We start from the raw sequence: 12257 nt of genomic DNA, 5'->3' as shown, positions 1-12257 counted from the left end.
GTTTGCTAGCTAAGCGGAGGTAAGGAACCCCATGAAGCTGGTGCGTGAGTGAGGAAGGCTCCGCCCCCCTCCCCTTGGCCAACTATATGTCTCTCGGAGTCACACAAATAAATCGCTACTGCAAGTGAACTGTGATACATAGCACAATGACAGAAGTCGCAAAATCAACCGGAATGTTCAAGAAAATTCTAGAAAGAAAAAAAAAAAAACGATCTAAATCCATGAAGTAGTTCTCTAGTGAAAAGCAGACAAACATAGACAGACAGACAGACGGGAGGCTCTGTCCCCTGCTCGCTCGACAACCCCCGGGCAAGTGCTACATTCTAGAAACTTCACTGCTCTGCCACTCACATATGGGGAAGTGGATGTACAATTTAAACAGATTGTTATTTTCATGGCAATTGTTACATATGCATAATAGAACTAACTAGTTTACATCACAGAAAGTAATTAACCATAGTTAAAAATTGTAAAACATAATAAATTGAAAGAAAATTATCCTTCATGTTGCGTTAGAGGTATTCGTTGCGTTATACAATTTTGGCTTTAGTACACGGGTGTTGTACCGTGTTAGCCATTATGAATGTAGAGAAAAGCCAAGCAAAATGACACCTTTTATTGGCTAAATAAAAAGATTACCTTTTTACTTTAAAACAATATTTGGAATTAACTTTTTGTCAATATCGCTTTGAATTTTGATTCCGTGTTTGGACTTACATCACGACAACGCAACGTCTAGCTGCCGTGAGTGAATATCGTTTCTTTCTGTCTAATAAATAAACCGACTTTTTTGAATGTTTGTCCCTTTGATTTGTTAATTGTCATAGCAAAAGCTATTCTAATGGGAAACTGTAAACGTTTTAATACGAATGGCATATCAAGATCTCCTTTGGGGTTGCCGAGCGAAGCGAGCATGGGACGGAGCCCCCTATTAAGTAAGTATGTATATATACGGATGTATATAAGTAAGTATGCTTTCTCAGTTTTTTTTATATTTAATAAATTTTCAAAAACCTCAAGTAAACTTTTTTCACGTTGTCATTATGGGGTGTTGTGTGTAGAATTCCGAGGAAAAAAATGAATTTAATCCATTTTGGAATAAGGCTGTAACATAACAAAATGTGGAAAAAGAATGCACTGTAGATAAGTTTGGTATCACTTTTTTCAGAATTTATCAAACTTTCATGTAATGTTAGATTTTCAGATTCTTATTCCATTTTATATTATAAACTAAAATATCAAGAACTCCTGTTCCGTGAGATGAGACTTTGTGCCAACCGTGCCCTGGGCCAGAAATAAAAGACAAAGAGTAGATGACAAAGACAGCTGCTGTACAGGCTTTGAACTGTTTGAAGCGCCGTGTGAGATGCAGATCACGCGGCACAGCAGCAGCAGTAATCCAGCATCTGATCGAGCAAAGAGGAGGTAAAAAAAAAATGTTATTTGTTTCCCATCGTGTCACCGTTTAAGAGGGGGTTTTGGAGGAGCAACCGCGTCTCCTTGGGGTGCGTTCAGCCCTCCTCTTCACAACGCGAGTGGCGCAGGCAAGGGGGGGCTGGCGAGCGAAGTGAGCAGGCGGTAAGCCCCCTAGTAGTAAAATATTCATAATTTCATGAATGTTTCTTCCTGTAAAAATTAACTGCATTATGCATTTCAAGTCAAGCATCGTTAAATAGAGGTTAAGTTTGAAGTTTAGAAGATCTTCTTCTTCTTTTGTTTTATGGTATTTGGCAAACCAGCTTAAGGTGCATTACCGCCACAACCTGAACTGGAGTTTGATGCAGAAAAGTAAAAATAAACTATGACTATAAATATCATTTAAATGCTCTCGAATAACCGTATCGTTTTTAAATGACTGAATATAGATCTACATAGAATTTTAAACTCATTTTCATGCCTTAATAATTGTTGCATTCCCAGGGATTACAAATATTGAAATTGATGTAATTTATATGCCACACACTCTAATAAAATATACTGAACTGTCTCTAATTGATTACAAGATCTACAAACTCCAGACTGATGCTGTCCTCTCTTGACGAATATAAAATTTAACCACAGTGTGCCCAATTCTGAGACATGTTAATACAATTTCTTCCCTTCTCCTTTTGCCCCCTTTTCCCAAAGATCCAACTCTACCTTGTATTCCATCTGTCTTCCAATACAATCAGTGTCCCAGATTTTTACCCCATCTCATCAATTTTCAATTTTACCAGACTTTTAATTTCTGATTTACTAAATGTCACTTGTAAATCTTTTTAAGCCAAATCGTTAACTATTTAATTTTCTTTGGCCCCTTTATGTGCTGGAACCCATAACAAAGTAAGCAATAAACCCATATTGGGCAAGTCTTGATGCACTTCCAATAGCAAGTCTGGCCATGATGAAGAATTACTTGGTTTTAATACTCTGTAAGACAGCGAAGGGATCATAAGATTTAAAGTACTCTGTTTGGACAAAGTTCTTCAATCCATTGAAGACCCAAAATAACGGCTATCAGCTCACTTGTAAACAGTGACATATAATCGGTCTTTTTTTCATATAAACTTGTAATTCCGGGAGACTCACACAACCCGCTTCGTTGCTCTTTTCGCGGCGACTGTAATGCTAAAGCGCATGCGTCAGCACAATCCCGTCATCTACGCATGCGCAGGCGTCTCGGCCTGTTTTGTTTATACGGCGAGAATAGGTTTAGTAATGGCGGCAAGTAGGCCGTGATGAACGAGCGAAAATAGTCCGAATAGTACGCTGTCGGAGAAGGAAGGATTTGCAGGAAAAGAAAACCCGAAGCTTTGCAGACTTTAACTTGTTCGTAACAGCCAGATTGCTGAAACCATGCAGATCACGTTGAAAACGCTTCAGCAGCAGACCTTTAAAATCGAGATAGACGGGGAGGAGACGGTAAGTGAGCGAGTGCATAAAGAAAAAAAAAAAATAAAAGGCATAACCCGGAAAGGGGTTTGGTGGGGGGGGAGTAAAAGGCAATGAGCGAAAGTTGTAGGGAATATAAATAATAAAGCAAAATGTCACTTGTAGTTTAAGTGGCGTTAAGGGGATGTAAACGTGCTTTGTGGAACGCCCACATTTTTAAATTTGTCACGGAGAAACTCGTGCAGTTGAGGGACTAAAGTGGAAATCAACGTGTTGGATTGTTTAAGACAGCAAAAGTTCGTGTGTGCAAGTTAAAGAAAACGCTCTTAGTCGCCCACGCAATTTTCTTGGACAGTTTTGTGTTGTTTGGCTTTCCCTGCATGTATTTTATTATGGCCGGCCAGATGTCCGTTTTGAGTCGATTTGAATGTGTAAAGTGGATTTTGTTCCAGGACGCGGACAAACTAGTAAAGATTAGCGTTAGTTGAAGTCTCTGTTAAGTGACAGTGTGTGCGCATTATCGTAGAAAAGTGTGCGACTGTTTAACATCAACATAACCACGGCCAAAAGTGACTTGGCAGTAGAGAGCGCCTTTTAAATTTGTTCAAATATTTCAGGGCCTCGGATTTTAGCTTCGCACGCTCGGCACCTTCTTGTACATCGATGCTTACGCGAGGCCTTTACAACTTTCGACGGTAGCTGCTATTACACGAGGCAGAAAAAATAGCGAACAAGTAATCGGAAAATAGATTTCCGCCCACCGTAAGCCACTAAAAAAGATCCCGTCATCATAGTGGTCACCATCAATGTGGCCAGTTATAAAAATAAGTAAAGTCGTTTGCCTCAAACAGGGCCCTGTTGAATTTGAAATTAATGAGTCGTTCAGCCGTTGCCGTTTTCTGTTAGCGCTTGGACTGATAATCGACTTTTAGATAATCATTAGTACATCGTCTGCCATAAAAGTAAACACTGTGCCATTCATACGCGCCCATTTCCAAATATTAAAAGGGGAAATGGTTCGTTTTCACGTATCTGATCCTGCCTGTGTGGACGGTGTATTTTCTCTTTATGTTTACGTAGACTTTTCTCAGACGTTACAAAAATGTGAACGCCGGGCTTAGTGAAAAGGGTAGCCCTCATGTGGCTGATGCTGCCTGTGTGGACGTTAGTATGTTTTCTTTGTGTGGACGTGGAATTTCTCACACATTCCTTAAATGCCAATACCGCCTTAATTGGAAAGTATTTGTGAATTTCCCCTTGGGATTAATAAAGTATCTATAAAACTATGCTCATAAAACCAGGCTGAAGGTATTTGAATCAGATTTTTTTTTTTTTAAATCTAATTCTAACAATTTATAGCACTGGTCTCAAACTCCAGTCTTTGAGGGCTGCAGATAGATACTTTATTAATCCCAAGGGGAAATTCACATGCTCCAGCAGCAGCATACTGATAAAGAACAATATTAAATTAAAGAGTGACAACAATGCAGGTAAAAACAGACAATAACTTTGTATAATGTAAACGTTTACCCCCTCCGGGTGGAATTAAAGAGTCGCATAGTGTGGGGGTCTCCTCAGTCTGTCAGTGGAGCAGGACGGTGACAGCAGTCTGTCGCTGAAGATGATCCTGTTCAGTGGATGCCGTGGATTCTCCGTGATTCAGCGGCCGTCACTCTGCCACGGATGTCAAACTGTCCAGCTCTGTGCCTACAATAGAGCCTGCCTTCCTCACCAGTTTGTCCAGGTGTGAGGCGTCCCTCTTCTTTATGTTGCCTCCCAAGCACACCACCGCGTAGAAGAGGGCGCTCGCCACAACCGTCTGGTAGAACATCTGCAGCATCTTATTGCAGATGTTGAAGGACGCCAGCCTTCTAAGGAAGTATAGTCGGCTCTGTCCTCTCTTGCACAGAGCATCAGTATTGTTTTCATTCTAACCCTTTTCTTAATTGGTGACCAGTTTGTTCTGCTTATTAACTCTCATTTCCTTTCATTTTAGTGGACTTGTTTTTCAAGATGTGTTCGTCCCTGAATTTCTTTATCATTCCTCTGAATTGCTTCATTTCTTTCCTTAAATGGCACCCAAACAGAAATGAAATGTGAAGTGAGTCAACTAAAAGAAGGCCAACAAAGCCAGGACCTCAGACACCAACCCAGGGGTCCTCAATCACAGTCCTGGAGGGCCGCGTTGGCTACAGGTTTTCATTCCTGCCAGTTTCCCCAATTAGAACTCGGCCGTTGCTGATAATGAAACTTGGTATTTAACTTTAGGCCTTGTTAGCACAAGACTTGTTGATCAGAGGTCCTCGGTTGCAGTTCTGGAGGTCCGCAGTGACTGCAGGTGTTCACTTCAACCAATTTCTTAATTAGATCCCATTTATTTACTACTAAAGCAATACAGTTCTTGGGATTGTAGTCATCTGGCCTGTTACAAATCAAAAGCCTTAATTGCCTATTTTAGTTTTTAGCAGCTGCATTTAAGTTTTATTTGTTGCCTGTTTAATTAACCAGACATTACATAATAATGAAATGCAGATAACCAATAAACCAGCAGCACTCCACAGATAAAGGGCTCCTTTAAAACCTGTCTATGTGCACCATCAGGTATCTGTGTGTAAAAAAAAATAAATAAATGAGAGAGTAATTGCAAGGACTGTTCAGTTTAAATCTGTTATGGTTCACAAAACGAATGGGTAATGTTCCTAGAGAAAGAAACTCTCCAGTGCAATTCAAATTTCCCTTGGATGAATGAACGCACTAACAAGCCAAATAGTTACCAAGTTTCATTGTCAGCAAGGACCGTCGTCTAATTAGGAAACGGGCTGGAAGGAAAAGCTGCAGCCACTTTGGCCCTCCAGGACCGTGATTGAGGACCCCTACTCCAACCTGTTGCTTAATTAGGCTCTGATTATTGTTTGTTAATTAAACCCATTCTTTCATTCAATAGCCTGTCGCTGCTCTCATTGTGCAGTGGCATACCACTTCAAAATTGATGATTTTCTCCTTTCTAAGTGCACTGTTCAGATGTTTTGGCGACCTGAGCAGATCAGCATTCCTGAGACCTTCCATCTTTCTTTATTTTCAGATATTGTGTGAAGGACACAGTTTGCTGGTCATGGTTTTGGCTCATTTTGTATGTCAATATCGGCTTCTAATTAAGGAAAAAGAAACAATTAAGGGGTCTGCGTCTTCAAGAGCAGGTCAATTAAATGAATTCAGAAGGAGTTACTTAGCAGCAAAAACAGGTTACAAATTAAGAAGGGTCAGAATGAAAACCTTCAGCCACTGTGGCCCTCTGGGACTGGAGTTTGAGACCACTGTCTTAATGTAACACACATCTTGTGCTTTTGGGGCTGTGTGGACACAGTACTCCATCTTTTCAAATCTTGTTTGAGGTCTTAGATCAGATATGTATGCAATTCTTGGCCATTCAACCTGATTGAAAACGGTCCGATTGGAATTCATGTGTTTTCTTGCCTATATGAATAGGCTGAGCACTGCCATCATCAGCCAGCATTGGCAATGTGACATAACAACCATGGAGGAGAGAGACAGCTGTGACAACAGTCAGTCCTTCCTTTACTGGCTCCTTTCTTATACCCACACATCTTCTGGTGCAACAGTGCCAGCAAGAGCTGTGAAAAACGAAAAAGCTAGCTGTCTGGCATTTTTTTTCGTCTTCTCGACCTAATCACGTATACTTCACAAACTGCCGTCTTCTAGCTCAGTGTTTCCCAACCTTGGTCCTGGGGGCACACTGTGGCTGCAGGTTTTTGTTCCTACCAGCTTCTGTTTTTAATTGGACTCCTGGGCTAATTATGTGATGTGTTATTTCCCAAGTTGTGTGTTTTGGGAACAATATAGAAATTAGAAAACTTAAGTTTGGTTAAAATATATATATATATACAGGGGGTCCTCGGGTTATGACATAGTTCCGTTCCTACAATAGTGATGTAACCCGAATTTTGGTGTAAGTCGAAACACACCCTAATCTAAGTCACTAACTTATCTTTAACACATTTGCAAAATCGTAATCTAGAACATAAAAATACAACCAAGCCACAGAAAAAGGAAGAGGACATAAATATACTGTACTGTACGCTGTACTGTAGGAACCGAAAAAATGAGTGTAAAAAAAAAAATCCTTACCTTTATTCCTTCTCACGTCTCAAAATTTTTTTGGGAGTGAGCGTTGTAAACTCGAAATGTTGTATGTCGAGACGTTGTAACCCGAGGACCCTCTGTACACAGGTAGTCCCCAAGTTGCAGACATCTGACCTACGACTTACGACCGGGGCCGCGACGCATGCGCCTCAGTAACTGCCGCTCCGTCATCTTTGGCCTGGGGATGCTGCAAGCGGTGGCTGGAGGGGGGTGGTTTCGGCTGCTCATGCGGCAAGCAGTGACCCGTGGTCCATAGTCACCGGGGCTACAGCTATCACTCGTGTGCAGGACGGAGGCTTGATGGGACGGTTCGCTGCCTGCCCACCAAGCCGCTACTGCTCCTGACTGGACACAGGCTGGATGGAGAGGAGTGGGGCGTTTAACTGCCCGCCCACCACTCATGGCTGTCCCGTTCATTCTCGGTGGGCGGCTGGTAATGCTGCAAGCGGTGTCCTGGTTGGGGCTGAATGGAGGCCATTGAGGGTGAATGGGGCGGTGGGAAGGGTAGCATGGTAGTGTGCCTTGGGTGGCTGCCTGTTGAATGGGGGCGGTCAGTGGGCGATTCACTACCCGTGTTTGGCTGCACCATATTTGTTCTCGGTGGGTGGACGCAGCAGCAAACCTATTGTATGCAAGTGAAGGTGACTGTGGTGGGAAGTTGGTGTTTGGAAAAAATGCACATTTATTGTGGCAGCATTTGTTATTAAATTCTAAGCCCATGTTTGAATTTTAATGAAACTGACCTGAAACACAAGCAAATGTGATCATTTTCTCGTCTTTTATAAATCCATTTAGCCCTTCATGTGTCAAAAAAAAAAAAACATCCATCCACTTGTCAGTTATCACTGGTTAAAGTCCTATAAAATAAGTCCAAGAAATATGGCTTTATAACATGTATTGGTTAACCCTGTGTTGCAGAAATGTTTTTGTTTTCCTCAAGATATTCCCATTTTTAATGATATAATACCACCTTACACACTAGTGAACGTATTTAAAAGTTGTTTCATGAACACCAGGATGTACTCAAACACTTTTTCTGGCCTACTGAAACACCAGATCTAAACATTAAACACGTCTCCAACACCTCGCTCGCAAGCTACCGGTAGCTTGCAACTCCTTTCCAAGTAGTTCGCCAAAGGGTTATTGAATCCTACATAAATTTGAAAACTTGATTAGTCAAATTAGAGGTGGATGCTCTTTCCAAAAAGAGCATATCGCAATCCTTTTAACGCAAAATCACGATCCACAATCTGAATTGCAATTTGTTTTCAGTATGGCATACACTTAAGAGAATATCCAGACTCTATTTTAAATATCAAACAAAATTGAATTCAATTGTTCTCTGGTTCACTAGCTAAGTGGAGTTAAGGAACATGCTCCGAAGCTGGCTGGTGAGTGAGGAAGGCCCCTCCCCTCAGCCTGTTGTGTCTCTTTTGGATTTGCACAAAAATAAATCAGTACCGCAGGCGAACTATGATACATACTATGATACATAGCGAAATTAGAGAAGTCACAAAATCACCCAGAATGTTCATGCCGAACCCCTTCTCTGCCAACTAAATTACATGCATTTGCCGATGACCGGTATTTAAGCCGACCCCCTTCTCCAAGCAAAATTTTCTAAATTTCCTTAAAAGTGTCTCTTCGGGTATATTTATAATGTTTATCGGCGAGAATTTGAGACTGCTGACATTTTTGATGGAAACCAGGAAGTGACTGCGGAGAAGTTTGGTAAAATGAAACCTTTGTGTTGAAACTATATATAAATAAATACGGTACATCGGCGGTTGGATTTCCGGAGACTTGTTATAAATTTGATTAACTTATATACGCAATACAGTGGAACCTTGACTTACGAACTTAATTCGTTCGCAAAGGCTAACCCATAATGCGTTCCGAACCTCCCACTTCAACACTTACTTAACCTTTTCATAATAAAAAAGGGTTGCATAATTTACCAAAACACCAATAATTTTTCTAATGTACTAACCAAAAAGTTATAAAAAGTGCCTAGCCTACTTCAATTAAGCTAGGAGCATGGCGGCACGCATGGTTGCAGCGGCTCAGGGCTCTCCTTCTTAGTGCACTTTTGTGTTGTTTTTGTACTTTTTTTTTTTGTCCTTGTTTGTGCACGATCGGTTCGGCGAACATTCGCTACACCATTCAGAACCTTATAGACATCGGTGTCCAGAGCCAGACATCTGTTTCGAGTGTTTTTCATCACACGCACAACATCTCAGACAGCATAGTGAGACCAGTGGGCTCTCCGTGGATTGTTGTCGAGTCTAGGAGACGACACAGACGGAGGAGGGAAAGAAAGCTGAAGGGGGGCTGCAGATCCGGCGTTATGCTAAAGCTAAAAAACAACCATACAAGCCCTATATAGAACTTTTTTCTGCACTGAAGGAGCTGCTTTTAATCTCATTGTAGATGCGTATAGTGACAATAAAAGGCATTCTATTCTAGAAACAATTTCATACTGTACTCACCTTTTAATTTGACATCTTTGGGCTGCAGAAAGGGAGGAGATATTTCCACACAATGTCCATCTTCGCTTCTCTTCCTTCCTTAGCAATTATGTGTCTTGCTTGTATGGTCTTAATGAATATTATATATATATATATATATATATATATATATATAGGTAAATCACTGCTATGACGGAAATTACATCCACAAACACATGTATCTGAGCTCCGACTGACGCTACTAACGCTGTTGGTTGGTTGTTTGTTTACAATCGCACAAGCGGATACACGTGACCGCATCCGTTTCGTAACGCAAGTTGTTGGTTGTAAATCAAAACAAAAAATTTCATTTTAAACTTCCCGATAATTTATTATAAATTTTATTAATAAAATCAACAACTAAAACACTTTTTTGAATAAATTCTTTATTTAATTTAAAGTACCGGCATGCAAAGTTACTTCTTCATCTGAAAGATGGCTCTGTGGTTTCGTCATTATTTACTTCCGTATTCATCTGCAATCCCGGCATTGCGCTGGAAATCTTGAATGTGAAATGATACTCGTCGTATAAACCGACCCCCAAACTCCAAGCCAAAAATCTAGGATGAAATTCTCGGCTTATATAACGAGATCTACGGTATAGAAAAAAATCAGATCTAAATCCGTTAAGTAGTTCTCTCGTGAAAAGTGGACAGACATGAGTGCTGTCAAAACAAAACAATGCGATTCCAAATACGCCGATATTCCTTATTTGTCATTTTGTTCCATGTCATTGTTTCACTTCACAAGAGTATTCACATGTCCAGTTGTATGTGTGATATGTTTTTTAGTTAGTCAGATGACTCACAAGAGAGGTGTATGGTGGAGTGGAGCCACTTAGGGTTACTCTTATGGAGTCATTTAAATGTTCATCTGTCAGTCTTGTTCTGAACTTTGATTTCATGTCAGAAAAGGCCGACTCACAGAGGCATGGAGACCCAAACAAAGCAGACATCTTCAGAGCTGCTTGGTGAAGATTCTTCTAGTTATCTGGCTCTACTAAGCTCCAGAAATGCTGAGAATGCTGTTGAGACTTTAACTGCACATTATCTTGAAGGCTTACTAATATATAAAATATAAAATCCAATGTCTGTATGTCTCTCTGCTTTTCACGTGAGAACTACTTACCAGATTTAGATTGTGTTTTTTTTTTCTCCTTGAACATTCTGGTTGATTTTGCGACTTCTCATTTCACTATGTTTCATAGTTTGCTTGTGGTGCCGATTTTGTTTGCGCGAATCCAAGAAGTACGCAGCAGGCCAAGGGGAGGGGCCTTCCTCACTCACTTGCCAGACTCCGGGGCGTCTTCCTTTACTCTGCTTAGCTAGCGAACGAGAAAACAATTTAATTCAATTTCTGTTTGATATTTAAAATTAAAGTGCAACTTAGGTCTTGATGAGTTTGAGTCTGGATATTCTTTTAAGTGTATGCCACATTGAAAAGAGAGATTGAAATTCAGATTATGGATCGTGATATGATTTTTTGGAAAGATCGCCCACCCCTAATTTGACTAATCAAGTTTTCAAATTTATGTAGGATTCATTAACCCTTTGGCGAGCTACTTGGAAAGGGGTTGCGAGCTACCGGTAGCTTGCAAGTGAAGTGTTGGAGACCCCAGCTTTAATATTTGCCACTTAATATTTTCTTATTCATCCATGCATGTTAAAATATGTCATCCAACTACTTCTTTAGTTAGCCTGGAATAGTGTCTAGTTTATCATGTTTATTATCACAGCACTTTTTGGGCTGCTTCCAAGAAGTAATTAAAAGTTAGGTGGGGCCACTGTGTTGTATATATTATTATCATCATTATTATTATTATTTTTTTAAATCTCCAAAATAGGGATGGCCTTGCCTTGTCAGTAAATCAGTGTCTAATTTGAATTCAGGGTACTAAATGGTAGTATGAATATGTTTTAACTTTCTCCTAATTTTGCACTCCATTTGTCGCAGAAGGTTTTGAAAGAAACGGGGTACTGACAAGGGCTGCACTGTTTTTTAACAATTAGTGTAGCGATTTATTTTTTTCGATTTTTTGACTAATAAATAACTTGTAGCATCCACAGAGACATGTGTTAGTTTTAAATGTAAGGTTGATGGGATTAACTTCATATTATGGGATGGTACGTATATTAAGGCATATAGATGAAGGAAGTAAATGGCACACGTGTAACAAGCCATCCTGTGAGTCCTGTTAGTAGAATAATGTAACAGAACATATGGTGTCAGAGAAAAAAAACAAAATGCTTAAACAGATATGGATGTTGCCAGAGGCCGAGGCTAAGGATCTGCAGTGGTATCCAAATGGTTGCCGGTTTGAATCCCCATCACTGCCAAAAGGGATCCTACTCTACTGGGCCCTTGTGCAAGGCCCTTAGCTTACAATTGCTCCAGAGGTGCTGTGCAATGGCTGACCCTGCGCTCTGACCCCAAGAGGTATGCGAAAACTAACAATTTTTTAATATAAGAAATTTAAGAAGGAGAAATAAAGAACAAAAGTACAAAGAGTTTCTTCACCTTGGATATACTGCTATTCAGTCAATTTGCCAGACTCGTGGTGAAAGTTCCAGCACCATGTACATCTAATGTTCATGAGCCCACTTCAAGACAAATGGGGAAAAAGAAAAGTCTATTTACTTTTTAGATTTTTATTTATTTTAATTAGAAACAGATAACATTCTATACAGTAGAGTCAAATTTAACAAATTAAAGCAAAAT

At 40.2% G+C, this 12257-nt stretch overlaps 1 protein-coding gene across 1 annotated transcript in view; it reads left to right on the top strand.

The window, feature by feature from the left end:
* Positions 1-2653: 2653 nt before the first annotated feature.
* The window catches only part of rad23b (RAD23 homolog B, nucleotide excision repair protein), a 68667-nt gene continuing 59063 nt past the window's right edge, over positions 2654-12257 (top strand). Inside the window, exon 1 of the mRNA XM_039759719.1 lies at positions 2654-2901. Within this exon, the coding sequence (XP_039615653.1) occupies positions 2836-2901 (66 nt within the window). The 5' untranslated portion in view covers positions 2654-2835. The remainder of the gene's footprint in view (positions 2902-12257) is intronic.

This window comes from Polypterus senegalus, chromosome 7, assembly GCF_016835505.1.
Source record: "Polypterus senegalus isolate Bchr_013 chromosome 7, ASM1683550v1, whole genome shotgun sequence".
NCBI classification, from domain to species: domain Eukaryota; kingdom Metazoa; phylum Chordata; class Cladistia; order Polypteriformes; family Polypteridae; genus Polypterus; species Polypterus senegalus.
The sequence above is the reverse complement of the archived record's forward strand: the minus strand, read 5'-3'. Positions and strand labels throughout refer to the sequence as shown.